The sequence below is a fragment of the Choloepus didactylus genome, chromosome 9, assembly GCF_015220235.1.
Source record: "Choloepus didactylus isolate mChoDid1 chromosome 9, mChoDid1.pri, whole genome shotgun sequence".
NCBI classification, from domain to species: Eukaryota; Metazoa; Chordata; class Mammalia; order Pilosa; family Megalonychidae; genus Choloepus; species Choloepus didactylus.
The window spans coordinates 112,039,548-112,067,061 of record NC_051315.1 but is presented as its reverse complement, the minus strand read 5'-3'; the positions used below and the strand labels follow the sequence as shown (position 1 = coordinate 112,067,061).

At 42.7% G+C, this 27,514-nt stretch overlaps 1 protein-coding gene across 2 annotated transcripts in view; it reads left to right on the top strand.

Moving 5' to 3' along the window:
* NHEJ1 (non-homologous end joining factor 1) overlaps positions 1-24,436 on the top strand; it is a 101,253-nt gene extending 76,817 nt beyond the window's left edge. For both annotated transcript variants that reach the window (XM_037848945.1, XM_037848944.1), the window contains exons 6-8: positions 22,780-22,897; positions 23,364-23,482; positions 23,931-24,436. In XM_037848945.1, the coding sequence (XP_037704873.1) occupies positions 22,780-22,897; positions 23,364-23,482; positions 23,931-24,005 (312 nt within the window). In that variant the 3' untranslated portion in view covers positions 24,006-24,436. The remainder of the gene's footprint in view (positions 1-22,779; positions 22,898-23,363; positions 23,483-23,930) is intronic.
* The last annotated feature ends 3,078 nt before the right edge of the window (positions 24,437-27,514 follow it).

The following is a 27,514-nucleotide window of genomic DNA, read 5'->3' as shown; positions in this document are numbered from 1 at the left end:
TTGGTTGAGGTCTTCTATTTCTTCTCTGGTCAGTCTAGGTTGTTCATATGTTTCCAGGAAATTGTCCATTTCCTCTACATTATCCAGTTTGTTGCCATACAGTTGTTCATAGTATCCTCTTATAATTTTTTTAATTCCTTCAGGATCTGCAGTTATGTCACCTTTTTCATTCATTATTTTGTTTATATGGGTCTTCTCTCTTTTTGATTTTGTCAGTCTAGCTAGGGGCTTGTCAATCTTGTTGATCTTCTCAAAGAACCAACTTTTGGTGATATTTATCCTCTCTATTGTTTTTTTGTTCTCTATGTCATTTATTTCTGCTTCAATCCTTGTTATTTCTTTTCTTGTATTTGGTTTAGGATTGGTTTGCTGTTCATTTTCTAGCTTCTTCAGTTGATCCATTAGTTCTTTGATTTTGGCTCTTTCTTCCTTTTTAATATATGCGTTTAGTGCTATAAATTTCCCCCTTAGCACTGCTTTTGCTGCATCCCATAGGTTTTGGTATGTTGTGTTCTCATTTTCATTCGTCTCTATATATTTAGCAATTTCTCTTGCTATTTCTTCTTTAACCCACTGATTGTTTAGGAGTGTGTTGTTTAACCTCCAGGTATTTGTGAATTTTCTAAGTCTCTGATGGTTATTGACTTCTAATTGTATTCCACTGTGGTCAGAGAATGTGCTTTGAATTATTTCAATCTTTTTAAATTTATTGAGGCTTGTTTTATGTTCCAGCATATGATCTATTCTGGAGAAAGTTCCATGAGCACTAGAAAAGTATGTGTATCCTGGTGATTTGGGATGTAATGTTCTGTATATGTCTGTTAAATCTAATTCATTTATCAGATTGTTTAGGTTTTCAATTTCCTTATTGGTCTTCTGTCTGGTTGATCTATCTATAGGAGAGAGTGATGTGTTGAAGTCTCCCACAATTATTGTGGAAACATCAATTGCTTCCTTTAGTTTTGCCAGTGTTTCTCTCATGTATTTTGTGGCACCTTGGTTGGGTGCATAGATATTTACGATTGTTATTTCTTCTTGCTGAATTGCCCCTTTTATTAGTATGTAGTGGCCTTCTTTGTCTCTCAAAACATCCCTGCATTTGAAGTCTATTTTATCTGAGATTAATATTGCTACACCTGCTTTCTTTTGGCTGTAGCTTGCATGAAATATTTTTTTCCATCCTTTCACTTTCAGTTTCTTTGTGTCCCTGTGTCTAAGATGAGTCTCTTGTATGCAACATATTGATGGTTCATTTTTTTTGATCCATTCTGCGAATCTATATCTTTTAATTGGGGAGTTTAATCCATTTACATTCAACGTTATAACCGTGAAGGCATTTCTTGAATCAGCCATCTTATCCTTTGGTTTATGTTTGTCATATTTTTCCCCTCTGTCTATTAATATCCTTTATTGTACCCATACTGAATCTCTTTAGTACTGAACCTTTCTCCAAGTCTCTCTGTCCTTTCTTTGTTTCTCTGTCTGTAGGGCTCCCTTGAGTATCTCCAGTAGGGCAGGTCTCTTGTTAGCAAATTCTCTCAGCATTTGTTTGTCTGTGAAAAATTTAAGCTCTCCCTCAAATTTGAAGGAGAGCTTTGCTGGATAAAGTATTCTTGGCTGGAAATTTTTCTCACTCAGAATTTTAAATATATCGTGCCACTGCCTTCTTGCCTCCATGGTGGCTGCTGAGTAGTCACTGCTTAGTCTTATGCTGTTTCCTTTGTATGTGGTGAATTGCTTTTCTCTTGCTGCTTTCAGAACTTGCTCCTTCTCTTCTGTGTTTGACAGTGTGATCAGTATATGTCTCGGAGTGGGTTTATTTGGATTTATTCTATTTGGAGTTCGCTGAGCATTTATGATTTGTGTATTTATGTTGTTTAGAAGATTTGGGAAGTTTTCCCCAACAATTTCTTTGAATACTCTTCCTAGACCTTTACCCTTTTCTTCCCCTTCTGGGACACCAATGAGTCTTATATTTGGATGTTTCATATTATCTATCATATCCCTGAGGTCCATTTCGATTTTTTCAATTTTTTTCCCCATTCTTTCTTTTATGCTTTCATTTTCCATTCTGTCATCTTCGAGGTCACTGATTCGTTGTTCAACTTCCTCTAGTCTTGTACTATGAGTGTCCAGAATCTTTTTAATTTGGTCAACAGTTTCTTTAGTTTCCATAAGATCATCCATTTTTTTATTTAGTCTTGCAGTGTCTTCTTTATGCTCTTCTAGGGTCTTCTTGATTTCCTTTATCTCCCGTACTATGGTCTCATTGTTCATCTTTAGTTCTTTGAGTAGCTGCTCTAGGTGCTGTGTCTCTTCTGGTATTTTGATTTGGGTGCTTGGGCTTGGGTTATCCATATCGTCTGGTTTTTTCATATGCTTTATAATTTTCTGTTGTTTTTGGCCTCGTGGCATTTGTTGAACTTGATAGGGTTCTTTTAGGATTTGTAGACCAATTGAAGTCCTTATCTCTAATTTCTCAGATCTATAGCTTCGTGGAGTACACTTTCTCTAACTAACCAGCAGGTGGCGTCCACGAGCCACCTGTTCTCCACAAGCCAGTTCTCCCCTGCTTAGCCTTTTTGGTGAGTGGGGGAGTGAGTCTTGTGGGGTCCAATTGGTGTACCAAGCTTGCGTGTGTAGTTGGTGTTGCCTGCCCTGTATATGGCGCGTGTTTCTGGGCAGTCGGGGGGGGGGGGGTGGCCCTAACAATCAAATCTCCCTTGTGATCCTAGAGTTTTTAAGCTGCTGCAATAGTCTAATCCTTCAGTTCAGTCCTGCCACAGTTTGTCTCTGTCACTGACCCACAAGTCCTTGGTATTGGCGTATGGCTCCTGAGACTTGCAAGTGGGCCCCTCTTCCAGGCCGTGCACCCCGGGTCCTCTGTTGAGGGATGACTGTGCTATGTCACAGGTGAGTGCTGTCCCCCCAGGGCAGTTCTGGGCTGCTGAGCTGTGTAGGGAGGCTCCCAGTTTGCTGAAATGATGGCTGAATGGGGCTTTGTTAATTCACACTGCTCTACCTTCCCAACTCTGGGACAGTCAGCTGAGGTTGCAGGGAAGGCTAATGTCCACGCCCAGTTTTGTGGTGTGTGCCTGTTATTTGAAGCACTTCTGTCACACTGGGTTGTCTGGGGCAGTTCTGGGCTATGGGGCTGGCGATGTGCAGGAGTGTTTCCTGTCCACCAGGATGATGGCTGTGAGCGGACACCCCCCTTTTCTTGGGAAGTTGTGGCGTTTAGTGAATTTTCTCAGCCACTGGATTATTGCGTTTTGTCTCAGAGCTCTCCTAGTTCTGCTCTTGACTTGACCTGCCCAAAAAGTAAGTCTTTGAAGCTTTCTGTATTGGGCTTCTTAGAGTAATTGTTTTAGAAAAAGAAAAAAGGATTAAAAAAAAAAAAAAACAAAACAAAAAAAAAAAACGGGCCCTCCTCAGAGATCTAATGGGTTATTGAAATGCTAAGAGACAAAGCAACCAGGGCCATTAAGGAAAGGTCCACAGGGCAGAGAGATCAGCTTTTCTTCGGGATTTGCATATGCGCCTCAGGGCCCTTCCCCTTTCTATGTTCACCAGAACTCCAAAAATCCTCCGCTTTTATTTTGGAGTTTTTCGTGTTGTTTTTTTTCTATGCCTGTCTCCTCTCTGCTGGGCTGGCTGCTCTCAGATTCTCTGGTGTCTGGTCTCAGTCTATCTATGGTTGGAGTTTGTATCAGTAGAATGAGTTTCCGATAAGGGCTGCCACTGCAGTTCTCCCTTCTCCTTCCCGGAGCTGACAGCCCCTCCTCCCCCGGGACTGAGCCTGGCAGGGAGGGGCGCGGGTCCCCTGGCCGCAAAAACTTACAGATTTCGCTGATCTCAGCAGTTCCACGTTTTCATGAGTGTTGTATGAAGTATGCCCAAAGTCAGATTGCTCTGTGGTGTCCAGTCCACGCAGTTCCTGGCTTTCTACCTACTTTCCTGGAGAGGAGTAACTAAAACATACAGCTTACCAGTCTGCCATCTTGCCCCGCCTCCTGTACCATTATTTTCATTAGCCTGTAACTGAAACTTAACATTTCCTTCAATTATAAATGTATACCGTAAGCCACCATGGGTCTTAGCAGTAGCTGGGACTTTACCACCAATATAAATCATGAATATTTTCATATTATTTAATAGTTGTAAATATCTTAAAATATTGTTTATGTCCATCTGTACTTGAAATTATGGTAGTTATTAAACCTGATGCTAGATCTTGAAATTTAATGTGTTAATAAAGAAGCGTATATATTATTATATTAAGTATTTTTAAAAAATATTTGGGCAATAGCATTTGGAAACAATTCATTGGTTTCCTTAATTATGCCATTAAGAAGGAGTCCCCAGCCTTCACCAGATGCCAGGGGAGTCCATGGCACACACACATACAGAAAACCTCAGAATCCATGTCCCATGGCTTTGGAGTAACATATTTGATGGAGAGACTTATTGGCCTAAGGATGGAGTTCTCTTGGGTCAGGTGTCTCTTGGGTCGGCTTGGATCTAATCAGCTGGTACTAGAGGATCAGGGTTACGTGGCCCGATTTGACCCTCTAGTCCTGCCCTTTCTAGGGGCGCTGTGGTTGAAAAGGATATACTTCCAAAGAAAAGAACTTAACTGAGCTAGCACCTTAGTGCTAGCTTAGCACCAAATTTTTATTTGATGTGGAGAACACATTTCTTCCATAGTCATATTGTACCATCCATCTAGAAAATATTGTGCTGCTGGTAATCAGAGAAACCAGGCAATAGAGCATGGATTGATCAGTATAAATCCAGAATGAACCCTACTGACAGTACTAAGTAGCATCATATTAGAATGGTAAGAAAAGACAGTTGGTGGTTGGAATAATAGTAAGGTTTTGATGTCAAATGAAAAAAATTTGTTTTCTTCCCAGAACCCTGGATCCTGGGAGAGCTGCTACTCTTCCACATTACTTTTCTCCAAATCCTAGGTTGTTCCATGATGAATCTTTCATGGATGGGATCAGTGAATGTGAAAAGTCCCTCTACAATGAGTACCACCTGGTACTAACTGCTCACATTGGGGCAAGGGAGATCAGTGCTGTGGTCATGCATTCTTCCTTGTGGCTGGGGCTAGGAATTTGATTACAGATATTTCCAGAGAATCTCATTTTCCTGGGATAATCTCACATAGATTTAGCTGCAAAACATCGTTCCCCACATGATACCGTTTCTCCTCGCCAGCGTTCCTACAGTGAGATCATTAATTCTGAGAGATCAGTAGCAGCGGTGCATTGGGTCAGGCTGGTTAGCTGGTTGCTGAGTCGGAGTTGTGTGAATTTCCCTCCTATTTTCAACTCAGTATGCTGGTCTGAGTTTATGGACCTACCTTTACCCTAGCCCCACCCCCAGATCCATCTATGGCAATGCTTCTGTTTACCTCTGGACAGGTTATGAGCAGGTTGTTTGGGGGCAGGACTGGAAAATCCCTGACAAGGATGAAAAATCCTGCCTGTTTGCTCTCTGCTGTTCTTTCAAAGCAGAGTGTGCATAGAACTGTATCATAGAACTGAACATATTTTGCTGAACCTGCAGTCATTCATTTATTTCTTTGTACCTAGAACAATGACTGGCTCAGAGAAGCTGCCAAGTAAATGATTCTTGAAATGTATTTATTTCTGTGGCTTGAGACTTTGTCCCTGATCTGCTCTCAGGACATTATCTCCTGCTATTAAGGAAGGATTTATGCATTAATTTACTTTATGTGTGTGTGTTTATATAAATATGTATGTATGTATGTATACACATTTATTCATTTAATAAAGGATTTGAAACAGCTTTTTCAGTAATCCTTTGAATTTCTTGTACAGTCTCCCGGTCCCTTTGGCCTCTCCCTAGAAGGTATGCAGCAGAATATATTTATTAGAGTCTAATTCCGCATCCCTAGACCTTAGGCTTGTTTTAGCAGTAAGTAGCATTTGGGATGAGGTCAGGCTCAATGGCAGAGAAACTCAGCCTATGTGAAGCAGTCATCTGCAAATCAAAGGGCATAGAATTTGAAAGTTGCTGAGAGTCCCACACTTCCAGATTCAGTCATTCCTTTTCTACCGGCCTTAGGGAGACTCCTGCCTCCCCCAGGCAGTACAAGTACATTCCTTGCCCTATCCCCACCTTTCTTGCCATTAGAATGTCAATAGGAATAGCTTTCTGAAGGGAAGAACTAGCAGAAAACGTTCTGACATTGTGCTGTTTGCCCTAGTTTAAACCCAGTTAGACTGAGCATAGGACTCTGGGACTGCAGAAAGAAGAACTGAGAAGTCCCTAGAGTTCCAGTTTCTTGCTTTTAAGAGAGACTGGCAGCCAACGGCTTATATCTAACTGAGCTAGTAAGAGGAGGGCCCTCAGCTGGGATTAGGATAAACTTCCATCCCAAAATTATAGCAAATATAGACTATAAACTTCATGAGGGCAGTGACCATGTCTGTATGCCTCAAACTGAACTCTCAGCACACACTCCCGTTCCTGGCACATAGTGGGCGCTCGTCAGTACTTGCCGAGTGCGTGGTCCCTCACCTCTAGGAGCTTGCAGCCTGGTAGGGAGGGTGGGAAATGAGTAAACAAGTGAATAATTGAAACTTATTTTACTTGTTTCAAGAAAAAAAAGAATAGAGTGCTAAGAGAGCAAACACTTGAGATAATATGGTCAGGGGGCCAGAAGAAGTGACATTTAAACTGAGACCTGAAAGGTAAGAAAGGACCAGTCACTTGAAGGGGGGGGGGGGGGGGCGCTATACAGAGGAGGTGCCCCTAAGCAGGCAGCGGTAAGGCAGCGGAGGAAGTCTGCATGCCTGTTTATCTAGATTCTTGTAGGCTATTTATAGAAAAAGAAGGGTCTGTTGATTCATGATTAGTCTGTTGACTGCTGCCCCCACCCCCATCCCACACCATTCCTTACATATCCAGCTTTGTTTTATAAAAGCCTCAGACTTAGTGTTATGTGACTGGGAATCAAAGGCCCCAGTGTGTGGCTGGTCATGAGGAACAATTATTTGTTTATGTGTCTGATTTTCCCACCAAACTATGAGCTCCTTGAGGGCAGTGAACCCAGTCTTATCCTTAGGACCCAGCATGCTTTCTGGCATTTAGTTTAATGACTGAATTAATAATTGTAACAGTTAATATTTATTGAGCATTTCCTATGTGCTAGGGACTATAGTGAGCACTTCACAGACATTATCTCATTTAATCTTTATTATAACTCTATAATGCAGGTAGTAGTGTTCCCATTACACAGTTAGAGAAACTGACGCTTAAAAAAACAGTCACTTGCCTAGGGCCCAGAGCTAAAAACTCATGGACCTGGGATTTGAGTGGAAGCAGTTCAGCTTCAGAGTCCACACTGTTTTGCCTACATAAAGTACTTTTCCCAGTTGTCTTCAGGTAGCTGAGATTGCTTGGCACTTTAAAGGGAATGGGATTGCTATGCTACATTCTCTCATTTAACAGTGCTTGCCACAACCCTCATTGATAGGAATTAGTTTACTCATTTTATAGAGCGAAAATTGAGGCTCAGAGAGATTTAGTAACGTGGCCAAGATGATACAATGAATATGCCAGTGGTGGGGTTGGTTTCAGAACTAAGTCTGTCTGCCTCCAGATCCCATGCTTTTTCACCATTCTATGCTGATTCCAGTTGTGCAGTCACTGGGCGGTTATCTGCTTCACTGACTATTTTAAAGGCCTTTAAAAGTTGCCCAGGTCTTTTGGGAGGCCTGTGAGCCTGTTCCTAGAAGAGGAAACAGAGAGTAGGCAGAGGACAGTGGGAGAGTAGAAACTTTATCTTATTTTTAAAATCCTTTTTAAAAATTGAGATAAAATTCTTATGCCATAAAATTCACCCAAAAATGTATAATTCAATGGTTTTTAGTGTATTCACAAGCTAGTGCAACCATCACCAATATCTAATTCCAGAACATTTTCATCACCCCGAGAAGAAACCCTGTACCCGTTAGCAGTCACTCTCCAGGTACCCATCCTCACAGCTCCTAGCATCCACTAATTTACTTTCTGCCATTTGGTGAATTTGCCTATTCTAGATATCTCATATAAATGGAATCATAAAATATGTGTTTTTTTTGTGTCTGGCTTATTTCACTTAGAATTATGTTTTTCAAGGTTCATCCGTGTTGTACTGTAGCATGTATCAATACTTCATTCCTTTTTATGGCTGAATAATAGTCCATTGTATGGATATACCACATTTTGTTTATCCATTCATCATGTAATGGACGTTTGTGTTGTCTCCTCTTTTTTGGCTATTATGAATAATGCTGCTATGAACATTTTGTGTACAAGTTTTTATGAACATATGTTTTCAATTCTCTTGGGTATATATACCTAGGAATGAAATTGCTAGGTAATATAGTAATTCTATATGTAACGTTTTTGAGGAACTGCCAAACTGTTTTCCAGAGAAGTTTTTCTTTATTTAATAAACTTTTCAAAACCGAAGTATAAGATATATACAGAAAAGTCCACAAATCATAAGTGTGCAGCTTAAAGAATTAATACAAAATGAACACAGCTGTGTAACCGGCACCCAAATATAGAACTAGGATATTTCCAATACCCAGAAGCACCAGCCTCTCCCCCCAGTCACCACCACCTCCAAAGGGTTCCCACTATTCTGACTTCTAGATTCATTTTTCCTTTATGTAAGTGAAATCAGATGGTATACACTTTTGTGTCTAACTTTTGTTCCACAAAATGTTTATGAAATTATCCATGTTATTGTATGTAGCAGTATTTAGTTCATTTTCATTGCCATATAATATTTCATTGTAGGCGTGTACTACAGTTTATCCATTTGTGTTGGATATGTACATAGAATATTATGTGTCGGATATATACATAGAAGTGGAGTGGCTGGGTCATAGGTATGCATATGCTGAGATTTAGTAGATATTGCCAAGTTAGTTTTCCAAAGTGATTATATCAGTTTATACTCCCACAAGCAGTATATGAGAGTTCTGCTTGTACCACATCCTCACTTGATATTATCTGCCTTTTTCCCTTTTAGCTATTATGGTGAGTGTGTAGCAGTATCCCATTGTGGCTTTAATTTTCATTTCCCTAATAACTAATGAGACTCTATATATTGTCACATGATTATTGGTCATTTGGATATGGCCAAGCCTTTTGCCAATTTTCTATTAGGTTGTTTGTCTTTTTTTTATTGATTTTTTTTTTAATTTATTGATTGATTGGAGAAGTTGTGAGTTTACAGAAAAATCAAGCAAAAAATACAGGGCTCCCATACACACCACCCTGTTAACACCTTGCATTGGTGTGATACATTTTTTATGATTGATGAAAGCACATTTTTTTATAATTGTACTATTAACTACAGTTCATGGTTTATCTTATTTTATTTTTATTATTTTTAATGCAATTTTATTGAAATATATTCACACACCATATAATCCATCCAAGGAATACAATCAGTGGCTCACAGTATCACCACATGGCTGTGCATTCATCACCACAATCAATTTTAGAACGTCATGGTTTATCATAGCGTTCATTGTTGGTGTGGTAAAATTCCATGGATTTTTAAAAAATTTTATTCTAGTACCATATATACCAACCTAACATTTCCTCTTTTAACCACATTACAAATATATAATTATGTAATTATAAATTATGTTCACAGTGTTGTGCTCTCATCACCACCATTTATTACCAAAACTTTTCAATCATCCCAGATAGAAACTCTGTACATTCTAAGTCTTAACTCCCTATTTCCCACCCCCACCCTGGTAACCTTTATGCTAGATTCTGACTATGAGTTTGCTTCTTCTAATTATTTCATATCAGTAAGAATCATACCATATTTGTCCTTTTGTGTCTGGTTTATTTCACTCATATGAGTGTCTGAAAGGTTCCTCCATGTTGTTGCTTGTATCAGAACTTCATTCCTTTTTATGGCTGAACAATTTTCCATTGTGTGTATATACCACATTTTGTTTATCCATTCATTGATTGATGGACATTTGGGTTGCTTCCATCTTTTGGCAATTGTGAATAATGCCCCTGTGAACATTGGTGTGTAAATATCTGTTTGAGTTCCTGCTTTCAGTTCCTTTGGGTAAAGACCTAGAAGTGGGATTGCTGGGTCATGTGGTAATTATATACTTAACTTTCTGAGGAACTGCCACACTGGTCTTCCACAGCAGCTGCACCATTTCACATTCCCACCAGCTGTGAATAAGTGTCCTATTTCTCCACATCCTCTCCGACACTTATAATTTTCAATTTTTTAAGTAGTAGCCATTCTAGTGGGTATCTCATTGTGGTTTTGATTTACATTTCCCTAATAGCTAATGAAGTTGAGCATCTTTTAATGTGCTTTTTGGCCATTTGTGTATCTTCTTTGGAGAAATGTCTATTCACGTTTTTTACCCACTTTTTAAATTGGCTTGTTTTTCTTTTTGTTGTTAAGATGTAGGGTTTCTTTATTTATTTTCCAGAGAGTAAATCCTTATGGGATATGTGATTTCCAAATGTTTTCTCCCATTATGTAGGTTATCATTTTACTTTCATGATAAAGTCCTTTGATGTACAAAAGGTTTTCATTTTGATGAGGCCCCATTTATTTATTTATACTTTGTTGCTTGTGCTTTGGGTGTAAAGTCTAAGAAACCATTGCCTAACATGAGGTCTTAAAGGTGCTGCCCTGCATTTTCTTTTAAAAGTTTTATAGTTCTAGCTCTCATATTTTTTAGGTCTTTGGTCCATTTTGAGTTGATTTTTGTAAATGGTGTAAGGTAGGGGTCCACCTTCATTCTTTTGCATATGGAGATCCAATTTTCCCAGCACCATTTGTTGAGGAAGAAATCCTTCCCAAATGAGAGGATTTGGAGCCCTTGTAAAAATCAGTTGGCCATAAATGTGAAGGTTGATATCTGAACTCTCAGTTCGATTCCATTGGTCCATATGTCTGTTCTTGTGCCAGTAAAAACTGGCTGTTTTGATTACTGTGGCTTTGTAATAAGTTTTAAGATCAGGAAGTGTGAGTCCTTTAACTTCATTACTCTTTTTCAAGATGGCCTTGGCTAGTTGGGAACCTTTAACCCTTTCATGTAAATTCAATGATTGATTTTTCCATTCCTGCAAAGAAGGTTGTTGAAATTTTGATTGGGATTGCATTGAATCTATAAATTACTTTGGGTAGAATTGACATCTTAATGTTTAGTCTTCCAATCCATGAACATGGAATGTCCTTCCATTTATTTAGGTCTTTTACTTCTTTTAGCAACATTCTGTAGTTTTCTGTGTCAAAGTCCTTTGTATCCTTGATTGGATTTATTCCTAGATATTTGATTCTTTTAGTTGCTATTGTAAATGGAGTTTTTTTTCTTGATTTCTTCTTCCCATTGTTCATTACTAGTGTATAGAAACACTACTGATTTTGGGGTGTTGATCTTGTACACCACCACTTTGCTGAATACATTTATTAGCTCTAGGAGCTTTGCTGTGATTTTTCAAGATTTTCTGTGTATAGGATCATGTCATCTGCAAATAGGGAAAGTTTTACTTCTTGCTTTTCAATTTTCTTGTTTTTTAAGAGTTCTTCATATATTCTGGAAATGGGTCCTTTGTTGATTATAATGTATTGCAAATATTTTCTCTTACTCTATAGCTGGCTTTTTCAGAGCTCTGTTAATTGTGTCATTTGATGAACAGAAGTTTCTAATTTTAATGCCTAATTCATCAATCTTTTCCTTTAGTTTGTGTCCTGTTAAGAAATATTTTGCTACTCAAGGCAGTTACTGTGAGTGTGTGTCGGGGGTGGGAGTGGGGAGCGGGGGAGAAGAAATGCATCCCCCTATGCAGTGAGATTTCTCAGGACAGAGAGCACTGTGCCACCCTACAGAGAGCAGACAACCGGCAGGGTGGGGGTAGGGAGCCCATGAGAACGTAGCCGCCACAGGCTGTGTTCCCAGCTGTCAAGCGTGTAATCTGGAGTGAAAGAGAATCCCTTTGGTGGTGGAAATCCTATAGAGAATACTGCCAGGTCCTCTAAATCACTATGCTCCACAGATCCAGCTGACTGTCCCTCTCTTCTCTGCTCCAACAGGAAAAAAAATGGAATATGCACTCTTGTGCAGTGCTAGTAGCACAGGGCAGGATCAAGAGCCCCAGGGCCGGGCTCCCTGCCTGAGAGCTGGGATTTTCTTTTTGGTATTAAACCTGGTGCTTTTTCCTTTCTGATTTCTAGCACATTGTTGCATTTCATTTTGGGGGAAAAGGATGTTGAGATGCCTGAATTTGAGAGAGGTGCCAAACCAAAGTTCAGACTGCTTGTCCCCCTGATAGACTGGTAGGAGCCCCCTCCCTGAGTCAGAGCTGACAGGAGCTGCTTGTTCTTCTTGGGGAAGGAGTGGGAGTAGAGAAAAGAAGGAATGAGAGTTGCTACTGCAGTTTCTAAGGGGCTCTGAGGATTTGTCCCCCCCAGGAAACCACTTCGTCCCCTGAGCCCCTTTGCTGCTCGTTAGTAGCTCTGCAGACTAGAAAGCAATGGTTTGTGCTGGAGCTGGGTGGGGCTCCAGGGACAGTTTAGGCTCTGGCCGTCCGAAGGGGAGGGGGTGGTTATGGAGTGAGCAAAGGGTCACCGCTTAGGCTGTACCATTTGCTTGTCACCTTGAGAAGTTCCACCTTGTCTAGCAAAACCTCCTTTCAGAGGCAGCCACCACAAAGGGCTCTTATGAGAGCAGCAGCCCCTGCCCCCACCTCCACTTCCACTCCCTTTACCATTATTTTTCTTTTGGGGCAGAGTTGAGGGGCCTTCCTGCTAAGACTGCAATGTTGTACTTATTTTAAAAGGAGATTCAGCATCTAGAGCCTCCCCATACCAGAGATTCATTTTTCTGACTTTCTGGTACCCTCGGAGACTTCTCAAGGGGTTAAATATCGGGCTTTCCTTCTCTAGAGGACTTTTTGTATTTTCCCTGTATCAGCCTGTGGTTATTTGGAGATTTAAGAAAGGAGTTGAAAGTTAGCTTCTAGGGTGACCGTACTTCAGAGTAGGAACCAACCTCCTCATGGAGGGTGGGGAGTGGAGGTACCGATGGGTTGTCTCATCTAAGCGGCATTATAGTGTAGTTTCTGGAGTTCAACTTCCTGGGTCTTCTGCTCCCCATCCACTATTTTCTAGCTGTGACCTTGATCAGGTTACTTAACCTCTCTGAGCCTTTGTTTTCTCATGTATAAAATGAGAATAATTCCAGTGCCTAGCTGATAGGGTTACTGTGGAGATTAAGTAAGAATATATTAAAATGCTTCGCCTAGTTCCTAGCACAGAGAACATTAAAAATGTTTGTTATTTTTACTTATGTTATTCAAGTCTTTTGTTTGGACCACTCTTTATAGTCTCTCTTCCTATCTTCCTCCTCTCGGACTGTGCAGTCCAGGGAGCTAGTTAGGCCTCAAACAGAATGAGAAAAATCTGATAATGTTTGTAAGACCTGGGCTTTATCTCAAACTGTTTTGAACTCTGCACCCATCTTATCTCCATTATATATCCGGCACCATGGGAGAGAGTGAGGCAGCAAAATTATCCCATCTTGTTGAAAGGCCACAAAGAAAATAATTCAGTGATTTGACTAGATTGCATGCACGCATGCTTGAATGTATGAATGTTTGCATGTATCTATTCTCCCACCTTGTTTTAAAAGGGGGTTGGTGGTAAGATGGACTATAATTAATTTGCAAGGTCCTTAATTACAAGATTAAGTTCCGGCCTCATTGTGTTCTTTTTCCAGAGCATAGCCCAGCCCCAAGTGGCTGCTCAGTAGCTAGAGGCTAATCGTAGAGCCTGGTGAAGTCAGCAGCAGCAAGGCAGATAGATGGTCAGAGTGGGCCTTGGTGTAGGCACAGACCCAAACAAAGCTAAACCAGACCAAACACAGGAGCAGTGTCAGCTGTCTAGTCCCTTTCACAGAAGGTTCTTCAAGGGCAGCAGCCCTTGATTCTTAGGGTGCTTTGTTCTCTCCCAAATTACCAAGGTTTCTGAGCAGTGAACTGATATATCTCAGAAGTGTATTCTGTGAAGGACAAAACGAAGGGACCGCTGAGGGTCATATGTTGCCTGAAACTCAGAAATAACTCATCCAAGTGAGCTGCATGGAAAAATCTGAAGTGGGGAAAAACAGAGAGTTGAGGTGGTTGTCTTCAAAAACCTGAATCACCCCATCTCTCTCTTCTCTGTTTTAAGTCTTTCATTCTCAGACTCTAAGGAAACTGTGAGATTAATCCCATAGGAAGCCATTCTGCTGTTAACTATTTAGATAACTTATCTGTGGGACATGTTTTTCTACTTCCCAAATAGCCTTTATTGGGTGTATGTTACTTAAAAATGAAAATGGCACGACAGAGTCCTTTTGCACAAGCCACCTTAGGAAGCAATACATGGTGGTAAGAAAGGGTTCCTGGTTGAAGCATTGATGGATACGTTCAGCTATGTCGGATACTTCTGCTAAAATTTTGGGCGGGGGAGCAAGGTGCTTTTGGTTTATGTGCTTCTGGAGAGGGTAGCTTTACTCTCCACTATTATACTCTCCTCGCCCCCACCCTCCCACCTCCACTGAGTGCAGTCAGAAGGACTGAGAACTGTTTGATGAGGTAAAGAGATAGAATATTTACTGAGCAGGCACCTTTTACAAATACTACCTCATGAAATCTTTCTGTTGATCTCATAAAAGTAGGTATCACTCTCCCCATTTTTCTGGCTCAAATTGATTAGTGACATAGTTGGTAGCAAAGTTAGGATTTAAACGCCAGGATCTTCTGATACAAAAGTTTTGCTGCCTTGGTCCTTACTGAAGACTGAGGAGTGGGCCAGTGTGGCGATGGTTCTTAGCCAGCTTTCCATGACTCCCTCTCCTTGACCTGGGCCTTGACTAGTCACTAAGTGTTAGAAGATGATAAGCTTTGAGATGCCAGTGGAGAAGAGTTAATCATTGCATAATGAGACCTTGGTTTCTCTCTATGCTATAGCAATAGAGTTTTTCTTGAGCCTACTTGGCATTGGAGTGGGAGAAAAAGAGTCTGTCTCAGTGTGCCTTGCAAAGGGAAGGAGAGTGTATTTCTTGGGTACTTACTGTACTTTCATTTAACCCTTTCTTGTAGATGTTGTTCCTCCAGTCAGTCTTTCTCTGTTTCTGTCTCCGCCTCTGTCTCTTTCTCCCTCTCTCTCTCTCAGAATGAGACACTGATTATGTATCAGAACTTGTCCAGAGTGTCACTGCTAGCAAGTAGAAGACCTGAGGGACAAATCCAAGTCTTTGAGACTCTAAAGCCAAAACCTAAAGCTTGTTTCTACTTTTCTTTCTTTTCAAAGAATTTCTTTCCTAACTCCTCAGTAGCCTAGCTTCTTCCTCTTTCACTGAGAAGATACTTTTGACTTTCTCTTTTAAACTTTGATACTTTCTTTGGGCATTGGGTTCACCTGCTGCCAAAGCTGGGTCTGTGTTTGGTCACAGAGGACATTTCAGATTATCTTTGATTGGAGGGTTTCACTTTAGGTGTCTGGTCATCCCTCTGTAATATCTGCCTTATGCCCTAGAGTGTAGTTGTCTTTGACTCCTTTATCTTACATCCTACACCCCATGCATCAAGAAATCCTGTTGGCCATACTTCATATATCTCCGGAATCTGATAATTTCTCACCACCTCCACTTTTCCACCCTGGTTTGAGCTACCATCATTTCTTATCTGGTTTCTTGTAGCAACCTCCTAATGGCTCTGCTTGCTTCTTTTATTGCCCTTCTACAGTCAAAGGGATCCTTTGAAAATGTATATCAGATCATGTCGCTCTTATGCTCAAAAGCTCATTATTTCACAATTTCAAATATACATGTTGACACGTATCTACATACTTGCCATGCTCTCCTCTGATAGATTACCGTCTAATTTATCATCCAAATTAGGGTACTTGTGAGAAAGGGGGCTCTATTAATAATTATACTGGGACAACAAACATAAACTGGGAATGCCCTAGGCAAACTGGGAATCTGGTCATTCAACCCAGGTAGCCACATGGATTATTCTTTGACTTCCTGTCAGGTCTTTTAAAAAAATGTCACCCTCTCAGTGAGGCCTTCCTTGGCCTCTTCTTAAAATTGCAGTACATGCCTGCCCTCACCCCCATAAGGGCTTCCCTGATTTATTTTTCTCAAAGATATCATCACCGTCTGTCAGAGTGTATTTAGCTATATGTTTGTTGTTGATCTCTCCCCTCTAGGATGTACAACTTCAAGAGAGAAGGAATTTTTATCTGTTTTGTTCACCATACTATATTCCCAGCATCTAAATAGTCCTGAACACTATAGTAGGTGGTCAGTAATTAGTTGTTGATTGAATGGACAAGAGAGGTAAAAAAAAGTTCTATTTCTTAAAGAGTCTTTCTGATTAGAGTCCTTTCCTAAACCATTTTTTCTAGTTATTTTCTACCTTTTTGGTAACCCTTTGGTAATATGAGACCTTAGAGGAGTTTTCCAGTGTGCTCTTACCCCTAAGAGGAACTAATGGTACAAATTACTCTGATTTCCTAAACTAAGACTTTGGACTCCTTAGGGAAGGAAGTTTGTATCCAGTGCCCCATGGTCTACCAGATGGTGAGTGGGGAGGGGGATTCCTTGCCCTTAGGAAAGGCAGGCCCTGGTGGTTGTGATTTTGTGATGGTCAGTGCCAGGGCTTTGGGGCTGTGCCAGCTTCTGGGCCAGTGCCAGACCTGAAGACCTGCTTGAGGCTGATCCAGTTTGTTCATCCCTTCCACCCCTCACTTTTCTTCTGTCTGCTAAATCTGTGCTCAGACTGTAGGCTCATACTGAATAGATGTAGTAGTGTATCAGGGTCCCACCTTTCCTTATGCAGGATTCTAAAGGTTTCTTTTTTGAAACAGCCTCAGCCACTTAATTCTCTTTGAAAGCAACAATTGTGGTCTCTATAACAGTTCCTATTAGGGTAAGAGAGTAGGAGGGAGTTTTAGAATTTCTGGACCACTGGGAATGAGTTTTAGACTTGAGGAGGATGAGAGTTGCTGCTAAAGAGGCCTTAGGAACCAAGATAGGCTGCAGTAGGGACTAGAAGGGGAAAGAAACTGCCCTATAGGATTTCTGTAACTTTAGTTTTCCTAAAGCTTCTGATGTGGCCCTATAGCAGGGCCAAAGTCCTAGTGAATTGGAAATGGGAGCATAAAATAACTCGTGGAGATGGGAGGGTAATACTACTTTGGGGGCTTTTGAAAAGTCACCGTACTAGCAGTAAGTAGTCAAGAATTACTAGAGTTTCTGTAATGTAGCAGGTAGCCTAAAAAGAAAAACCAATAGAAGCCTCTGATTCCACATAGATTACTCATTAGTTTGGAGCTAGCCAAGGAAGCCTTGGCAAGCAGTTATGTAGTAGAGAAAGCCTTTTTTTGAAACAAAAGAAAATTCCCAGGCATAACCTTAATTTGGAAATTGAAGTCCTTAGCAATTTATGGATATGAACTTAGCTTTCTAGTCTCATTTTTTTTTGAGATATGTCCACATATCCTATGTCTTTTCACACCTGTGTGCCTCAGATACTTCCACCACATTCAAAGTCTAACCTTGCAAGACTTAACCACCTCTGAAACTTTTTGCAGTTCTCTCAGTCAGAATTTGTTCCTTTCATCTTCCCTGGGTTTCTATTACCCTTTATTTATAACTCTGTTATAGAATATTGCTTAAGATATGTGTGTGTACACACACACATATATAAGTATGTATTTATGTGCATATACACGCATACATACATGTGAGTATGCACTCTTTGAGGCTGGAATTCTGTCTTATTTATCTTTGTATTAACTCAGTCTTGGCATGAGGAGGGAAGGATTGATACATCTATTTCCCCTCTCCCCAGGCCTAACCTGGAATTTCAAATGCCTTTTTGCTGAATTAAATTGTTTCTGGGTTAATCAGATGAGCACAGTCTACAGTAGGCCAACCTGACTCTTCTTTCCCTCCCCGCTCCGGGCAGCGATCCACTTTGTGGCTGGTACACATTGCTCTTGGCTAGGTCGTACTTAAAGCAGGGGGCACCATTATTTGCTTTTCTTAGTCCTGACTCCAGCATTCTCCCTTTGATCTCTGCCGCCTGCCCCAGTGAGCCCCTACCATTGTCCTGCACCAGGAGCTAATGTTTCTCTTTCCCAAGCTCAGGCCTCGCCACCTCTCCTCCCTGGCATATTCTGAGAATGGTGCCCAAGAAAGCAGTGATGACGGGGAAGGACAGGATAGGATTAAGGATAGGGTCTGTCAGCCCCTACAGGTTCCAGGGAGGGGCTGCTCTGTCCTTTTTCTCCGCTCACTTTCTTCTTGTCCCCTTGGGGAGCTTGTTCTTGAGCTGGAAAGGAATATAGGAAGATGACCTGTGATGTGAGGGATTAAGGATTACCATCCTTGGAAAGGCTAAAATTCTGCTGTTGAGAGAAGTAGATAGGGTCATCATTATATTCTTTGTACAGGCCCTGAAGGCAGACTGCCTGGGTTCTAGTCCTGCTTCACCACTTACTAGCTGTGACTAAACTGCCTCCATAAAATGGGGTCACAGTAGTGCCTACCTTGTTCATTCATTCACAAATAGTTATTGAGCCCCTAACATGGGCCAGGGGCTGTTCTAGGTACCAGGGAAATAGTGGTGAACAAGACAAAAATGGGTTAATACAATGAAAGTGCTCAGAACAGTGCCTAGAACATATTAAGTGTTTGGCAATTTAGCAATATTCCATTCCTAGTACTTTTCTGAGGATAGATACTTGGGTGGGATAACCTTTGGCAGCAACTGCAGGAACAAACCTCTCTGAGAAGGGGAAGAGTGGAAGAGGGACTAAAAAATGCGGTATAGATTTGCACTTGGGGCCAGGATAGCACTGGCTTTAGTGCGCTTTCATCTCTGATACTTCATTTTGAGGCTCAATACATGGGCTGGGTAAAGATCATCCTGGAAGATTTCTGAGTCTGCTTAGCTCTGTAGAAAGGGCAGGAGGAGATGGCCTTGGTGGGCCTAGGTTCTGCCTAGCCCGTATGTGCAGACAGCACTGTGCCTATCAAGCAGTGCAGGAATGACCCTAAGCAAAGCTCCATTTCTTGAGTAATATGAAGAGAGATCCTGGAGACTTGAGATGTAAGGAAGGAGAACAGCTGTTTTCCTCTCCATATCAGGGCTCTGTGGTCCTCGGTAAAGGACCTTCTGTTGGAGGAGTTGGCTTTGGGATTAGAGAGATGAACCTAAGAAAGAGAGTGAGTTATGGTAAAGGAGATGTGACCTGGTTGTTTGCCTTCCCTATTTCAGTTCATTCCTCAGAGAATGCTGCTATAGAAGGCTATTATACTTCTATTGCGATTACTGGTTAAAAGCAAAAGTTTGGACTCAAGACTCATAGTTGATGCTTTCCAGTGAAAGTCCAGTCCAAGCCTGATATAGTCTTGATGGGGTAGAGTGGGAACAGAAATGTATGTTACATTTGCTGGGGATCAGCAGGATTTCCAGCCACCACCACACTCAGAAAAAGACAACCATAGAATCCTCACCATGGTTCAGCATCTATTTTGCTATCTTCTACACTTTCTCTCTTCCATCCTTCTCCCATAGTGAGTTTTCAGAATGAATGCCATTTTAGCACAGAAAAAGTGCCCTTGACCCAAGATACGGGCCAATCCAGGATTCTTGGATTGGCTCCCAGGTGAGCTGCTGGCACAGCTGCCCCTTGGGGACCTGCTGACTTGGCTGAGAACCATACGATTTATATGCAAAGGGACAGATGAAGTAATTCTGAGCCCTTTCCAAGATTCTGAAATGCAGCCAGGTTTGGAACCACTGTATTCCATACTCTTTCATCTCATTTTTACAGCACACTTTGTTCAGTCTTCAGCCATTACTTCAACTCAGTTCAGCTAAGTATATGGAACTTCAACTAGGCAGAGCATTCAACTTTGTGTTTAAATCCACAGTTGATTTTATAGTGAAGGAAACAGGTAAATACAGTGTGATTATAGCAGTGTTTCTCAACTTTTTTTCCCCAGTATCACCTCCCCAAGGAGTCCTTTAAGACATTTTTTCCTAATCACCCCCTGCCCCAGGAAATTTTAATACCACAGATATACCAGTATCTGTTTATATGCTGGGTGTATAGTTGTGCTTTTACTTTGAGTAAGATATTTTTGCCCGTATAAAACCAATTCTCACCCCTTGGGGCAGTATTGCCCCCACTGAGAATGCACAGATGATAGTAAAGTACAATGGGGTTGGAGTAAGAAAATAAAATGACAGATAATCCTTAAAAGCTTCATCAACTTAATTTTTTCTGTCACCTCTGACTTAACATCACAATTCCATAATCTTTGTCATTCTCATTTTGCCTTTTTCAGTCTTTTCTATGTGGATTTCATGCTTTTTCTGTCTCTAGTTTAGAAGTTTAGGAGTGGTTTAGAAGTGTGACTATACAAATTTATTATTGTGATGGGCATTGTTGGGTCCTGGGGTGGGCAGGACACAGTCAGGGATTGAATTCCCACCCATACAGACAGCAGCACTATCCCTCTAGAGGGCACTAACCCCTCCCACAAATCTCCCTCTCCCAAGGCTGGCACTACCCAGACACCATATTCGTCAGTAAAGAGTGACAGGCAGCTGGTGTGCATGTCACGAGCTGAACACCAGGGGTTGTGCAGTTTGGGTGGGAAGTAGAGATGCCAGCCCTTATGCTTCACCTGGTTTCAGAGGTGTCACCTCTATCAGGACCTCTCCTTTCTCCTGGAAAGTTCTAGTGACAGATGGCATAAAGGGAGAACAAACTCCTGTTCCAGTAGCTCTCCCACTGCCTACCCTGGAGCAGGCCTGCCTGGGTTATGATTCCATATCCTGGAGTTGTAGGTTTGCACAGCTGTGAATGAGGTGGGTGCCTTGGTCTAGCCTGACCACCTTCTTCAACATGAGTACAGCCCTTTGAGGGGAGCTGTGGTGCTGCTGTGAGCTGGTTTATGCTCACTCCACTCCTCTTGCCTTCTGTCCTCTGGTCCAGGAATATCAGGGGCTCTGGGGAAACTGCTGGAATTCCGTGTGAGGATTAGCCTTTTTCCAGCATCCCAATGAGAATGGCTGGGGTGAAGAGGAGGCTGGCTCCTGGGAGGAAGCGGAACCCCTTCCTGAAGTTCCTGGTGGTTGGTGGAGCGAGTTGAAGATGCCAGTGGCTGTCAGCATGGCTAAGCCATTCACACAGCCACAGCAGAGAAGAGAGCACCTTGCTCCGACTTTCTCACCAGTCTGGAGAACTTGGCCAAGATGATGGGTATGATGACTAATAGCAGGAAGAGGAGCCCATACCCTATGAACCTGAGGGGTATGATGGTAGCAAATGCAAATACCACCTTCCCCATGCAGTTGAGGCCAGGCCGATCCCAGTCATCCAGGTGTCAGCCAGACAGTACTATAGAAGCCACAGGCCCAGCAGGCTTGTGAGGTATGGGAAGCACTGAGCCGCAGAGCCATAGCCAGCTAGCTTGGAGTCCCGGTAGAATGGTGTTTTCAGTTCATAGAGGGCCAGGATTTCCTGGGTCCCAGCATACACAGTAATCACCATGAAGATGGCCAGTGGGTACAGGGCTAAATGCTTCCTGGACTTCTTCAGGACTGGAGCCATGGAGAGTCAGGCAATGGATTGGTGGTGGCTTCTTCACCATCTCACCAAAGCAGAATGCTGCATAGAAAGCCATGGCTATCAGCAAGGCCAAGACCAGCCAGAAGGGCTTGGCATAACCTTGGGCTCTGAGCCAGAGGTCCCTAAGGAGGCTTGCCAACATCCCTGACACACTGATGCATGCTTCTAGGAGGACCATTTGGAAGGTGCGACTGTGGTGGGAGCTGACATCTGCCATGGAGACAAAGCCAGCAGCCAGGAGGCCACTGAAATTGCCAAGGAAGGCATAGAAGATGTGGCCCAGCACTAAGTAGCCAATGTGGAGCTGCAGCTGCACCACAAAGACACCAGGGCTTGGAGCAGCAGGCTGATTGAGGCCAGCACCAGAAGCAGGTGGCCATGCACATGGTCACTCCAAGCCTCCAGCAGGTTGGATGAGAAGAACCTCATCAGGGTGCCGTCCGTGTTCATATAGAGAGGGCCCACTGAGTTGTGAGGGTCTCCACTTCCTGCATGATAGGGTTAATGCTTTGGTTTGCTGCAGCTCCCCCTTTCACAGATGCCATTGTAGCCAAAATTGGCACTAAAGTGGTGCTACAGGTGTTGAGTAGCAAGCAGGCCCTGTGAGACCAAGGCACAGTTGGCAAGGAAGCCGAATGGCTTCACTGGGATATGGCCCAGCATGCAGTCATGGGGTGACCATGGGGCATGACCAAGGGCCCACCAAGAGTGATTTGAATGAAAATACCAATCTATACATCTTAAGGATAACTTAGGGAAGATGACTTCCTTAAGTAATTGTTTAAGAGGTCGGGAAAGAAAGAGCCCAGAGACTTATGGGGTGTTCATGGGAAAACATAATAGACCTAAGGACTGGGGGGAAATAAAGATAAACATCTGAATTTTCCTTTCAGAGATCTTTATATTGGCCCCAGCGGGCTTGGATATAGACACCCTATACTGGATCCTAACTTCTTTATATAAATTCTTCTGGGGTTTATGCCAGTTCTGCCAGTAGGGTACTTCCCTGGCAATACAGTCTGACAAATGACAGGGTCTCCTTTCCCCTACAGAAACTACCAGAGGCATGCATTGTTGGTGATGGAAGGCCCTTTGTCATGAATCTGCAGAGTCTCTATATAGCAGTCACCAAACAAGAGGTCCAAGTAGGACAGAAGCGTGAAGGCACTGGTGAGTAACTCTAGGGATACTTGGTCTCCCTGGGTTAGAGTTATGGTCCAGGTCTGTCAGTCCAGAATGGTAGCCCTAGCCATGTATGACTATTTAAGTTTAAGTTTAAGTTACTAAAAATTAAATAAAATTTAAAATTCAGTTTTTCATTTTCCCTGACCAAAGATAATGTGGGTCTAGATACCTAAGAGGGTTAGTGAGAGAACCAGGGGAAGGACTAATACCCCCACATGAAACATGTCAGGGAATATGTGCAAGAGCAGTTAGCTATTTTGAGTCAAGGAAACTCATCCTACCCCGTGAGTGGGGGGATTCTTCATAGTAGAAACCGGACTTTCAGAACGTCGACTGGAGGTTGTACTTTATGGCTGCCTCTGTCTGTTCATATTTCATCAGAATGCTTGGCAAATGCTAATGTGAGAAGAAGGTATTTATCACTGTCTACCCTTGATCTTTCTGATTTCAGGAGATCCTCAGACCTCTGGCAGTGCCTCCCCACAAGGTGCTGATAACTACCTTCCGAACCATCCAGAACAGCCTGTCTCCTCAGCACCATCCCTCTCAGAACCTGAGAGAGAGCCCAGAGTGAGTCATGGGCAGCTTGCTGGGTGCTCGGTCTCTGGAATTGTCACATAGCTGACTGCCGCAACAATATTGAGCAATATTTGCGAACAGGTTCCCAAATTGTGGATGTCCAGTTGGACTGTCATGGACTTTCACATCTTCCCTCACTCGTCACCTCTCTGCAATTCTTGTATCCAGTGATGAACCTTGGCTTCTTTTCCACCTTATTCCACTTCCGGTGATGGTCTGTGAGGGTGTTCCCTGGGGAAGAAGGGATGCATATTGTCCTGAATAGAGTATGAGTATGAGATTACATTCACCACCTGAAATAGACTTCAGAACACATGTATCAGCCACTCCAAGAAGGCTTCATCGTAACTAGGATCCACAGGAAGAGGGGAAGTTCCTTTCCTAACTTAAGTGGAACTGTTTTCAAACCCCTGTTAACTTGTGTTCCTTTTTTTCCTAGGGTATTTCAGGCCCTATGCAGAGACCTCAGCTGTCAAAGGTCAAGAAGAAGAAGCCAAGGGGACTCTTCAGTTAATCTGTCACTGTCTCAACTGCTGAGGATGGACTTGGAGAACAGGTTCCTGTTATCACCTGGAAAGGAGCATGCATGGCAGCAGTATCTCTGAAACAGTTATACTGCCAAGGGCCTCACTGTAAGGGCAGGATAACTGAAGTCCAGGTGACAGACACCTGAGGTTAACCAAGGGAATCTTGGCTCCAACCCATTGGGCATTGGCCTTTCCTATCTGAATGGAAGCAAGTCTCTGGGAATCCCATAGCCTCCTCTCTTTTAGACCTAGGACCCAACCTTGGACTTTAAGTATGAAGAGTGAGTCTGCCAGCAAAAAGAACACACATGCTTAGGAAGTCTTGTCTACCTTTCTCGAGTCCCCAGCCAGTCCCAGTGTGCTCCTCAGAGACCCACCTACTATCTCCTTGGTATAGAATAAAAAGCACTCACGCTCCCCTGCTTTTGAGATTACTTCTTCTATGGAACACATAACGTACCTCATTTTGCTGGGTCCCACCTCGTTGTCTCTGGATTTTGCAGTCTTAGTTCTCAGTCAAACCCTTCAGATTCTTCTTAGGCTTCTCTGCTGTGGCCTGAGCTTCCATTTGGGAACCTTGATATTAAGAAATCTCTCCATGAGAGGCAAAAGACAGAACAGATGGCTGCTTTACAAAAAGCTGTGAACACTTGGGTTAAGGTAACACTGGGGTGGAAGAAAAATGAATGTTACTTTCTTGTCCTTCACTCCACTTCAAATAACTTAGTAATCAGAAGAACTAGGAAGGATAGGATGACAGAACAGGAAATGACCACAGGCATTTTCTGGGACAACAGAATTGGTCTATAGAACTAATAGTTTCTAACAGGAAAAAATGTAAAGGTTATGTGAGATAGGCAGAATCGTAGACAGAAAGTCAATCCTTCAGAGAAATATAGCAAGACAATGTAGTAGACCAAGATCAGCTAAGTTCGTTGGCCTTTTTCTTTTTAGGTAAGACCAACTGAAACTTTACCTTGTTCGGGAACAGACAGGTCCAAGAAGAAATTAGAACTCAGATGTTCATTGAGACTGTTAGGTAGAAGAAGGGTCAGGAGCAGAATACACAGAGGCCATTTTGGTTTGTTTGCTTAACTGTGATGGTCAAATGGCTCCTCATCTATCTATTCTCTTGAGCTGAGACTGAGTTGTGTCCTGATGTCAAGCCCTAGGGACAAGATAATCCAAGCCACAAAAATAATAATTATTATAAGAACAACAACAATAATAATAAGCAACTAACATTTATTGAGTAGTTACTGTATGCCAGGTACTCTATAAGTACCTGACATTGAATACTCACTGCATCATATGAGGAAGATACTGTTGGCCCCTCCAGGAAATTGAGTGATTAAATGACTTATCAAAGGTCACACAATTAATAAGTGACAGCCAAAATTTGAACCCAGACAGCTGAGTTCTTAACTGCATTATTATACACATTACTAAGAACATTTTCTAGGACGGATGCTAGGCCCTTCTTTCCTGTCTTCCACCATAACCATCTTTCTCCTATGACCCTGCCTCCCTTCAATAGGATGTTCTACTCCACATTGTCTCTTCAAGCAGGGGTTCTTGAGAGGTCAGGATTTACCCCCATGGCTTTACCTAATGGCAGAGTCTGAGAGCTCCTCCAGGACCCATTCCCAGTTGCCCCATGGTAGTGACTGTCATTGAAGTGAATCAGGACCTGTGTAAAAACCTACTATCAGATGGCTCGATTGGTACATTTAAATATCTTCAGCAGAATTTAGATAGTCAGATTTCAGTGTATACAGGGCATGAGACCGCATGGAAAATGGAAAGGCTTCCCCAGCAAGTTTGGAGAAAATATGAGCTTTTGACCCTGGATAGTCACTCGGTCCTAACAGCAGTCTCAAGAGCAGGCATTTTAAATAATGGTGGGCCTGGGAGATCTGTGAATCTCTTGAAATTGTAAGTAAAATCCTACAGCATAGCTTTTTTCAATGTTTTCAAAAGAATATGTGACTTTTTAAAAAGGTTAAGTAAGAGATGACTAGTGACCCTCCCTCCCACGGCCCCTCTATTCCCATAGATTGCTGCCTCCAAATGCCATCCTAGAGAAACATTGCCTCCAAAGGACCTGCCTCAGTCAAGCTTGCCCCAAAGCCCTTATGCCCTAAAGGCCTTATACCCCAAAGCTAAGGGTGGTGGTTGAGAATCATTCATCCTAGGGCAACTCCAGGGAAATCCCTGCCTTGAAAATTTGGTCTAACCAGGCTGTATTCCAGCCCTGCCCCCTGGCTTGGGCCCCTCCCCGAGGCCCCCAGCCTGGCCCAACCCGCAATCCACATGCACATAAAAGGGTCGAGTTCTCGTGGCTGCTCCATAAATTTTATTCCGTAAATATTAGTTTTCCCTGTGTTTAATAAAGCGGTGGCCCACCTCCCCGCCTACCCACCCGCTCCCCGGGGCCAGGGCTGGGGCCAGGGCTGGCTGGTGGGAGAAGGGACTCTTTCAATTGCTTTGGAGTATTTTTAGAAAAAAAAATAATATAAGGTGGTTTATGCAAGCAAGCCAGCAAACCAGGAGCAGGACTAGGGACCTCGAGGAAGTTCCTGCAGGAACTTGACCTAAAAAGTAGAGAAATAGCGCCACCTAGATTGCAAGGCCTGCTTGGCCTTGCTGGCTGGTCTGCCCTCCCCCATAGTCAGCTATGACAGGCAAGCTGTTTGCTGGAAGAGAAGTCTTCATCCCTTAGCCCTCAGGCTGGGTAGCACCTCCCTTCTTCATGCCTCACTGAGGGCTTCCCCAGCAGTCCTTAAACGCAGAGCCAGAGCTGGGTCCTGGCAAATTCCCCTGGGGTTGTTCTCCTTGATCCTGTTATGCATCAGCCAGTCTCCCAGATTAAGGAGTGTTTCCAAATGATAGTAACATTATTGACAAAGGAGGAGGAAAGCTGCTAGTCTCTGCCTTCCCACTGAGTCCTTGGGGGCCAGCCCTGGAATTCCTGGGGTGGCAGAGTAGTGAGATCCGTGCTCCTGTGCTCTAGGCTTGGGAAGAGTCTATCCTTGTCAGACCAAGATCCTTCCCCAGGCCTGAAGCAGTTCACCTACAGGGCACGCTTAGGGGAGGAAGGAGGCCAAAGTCCCCTGAAGACTCGGTCTTACTGCTTCTTATTTGTACCCTGTGATGCACGTGGCATTTTTCTCTTGAGCTCCCTTTCCTTTTCTTCCTGTTCTTTTAAGCCTACCCCCACCCCCCATTTTCCAAAGCACTTCGCTCATTCTTAGCCCTGGTCTGTTAAGAGATACGCAGCAGTCCCTTGTGTACTCTCTGTACAAAGATGGGGGTGGGAGGGAGTAGGGGATGGGAAAGCCTATGCCTCACCTCCTGCTTCCAGATTTGGTCTCATTCCTGGCTTTGTCACTAGGGACATTTTCTTCTCTCCAACTGTCGTGTCCCTCATTTTGTCCTACTTACTGCAATAGGAGGATTTGGTCCATAGAGTGTAGGGGAAACCTATATCCTCTGC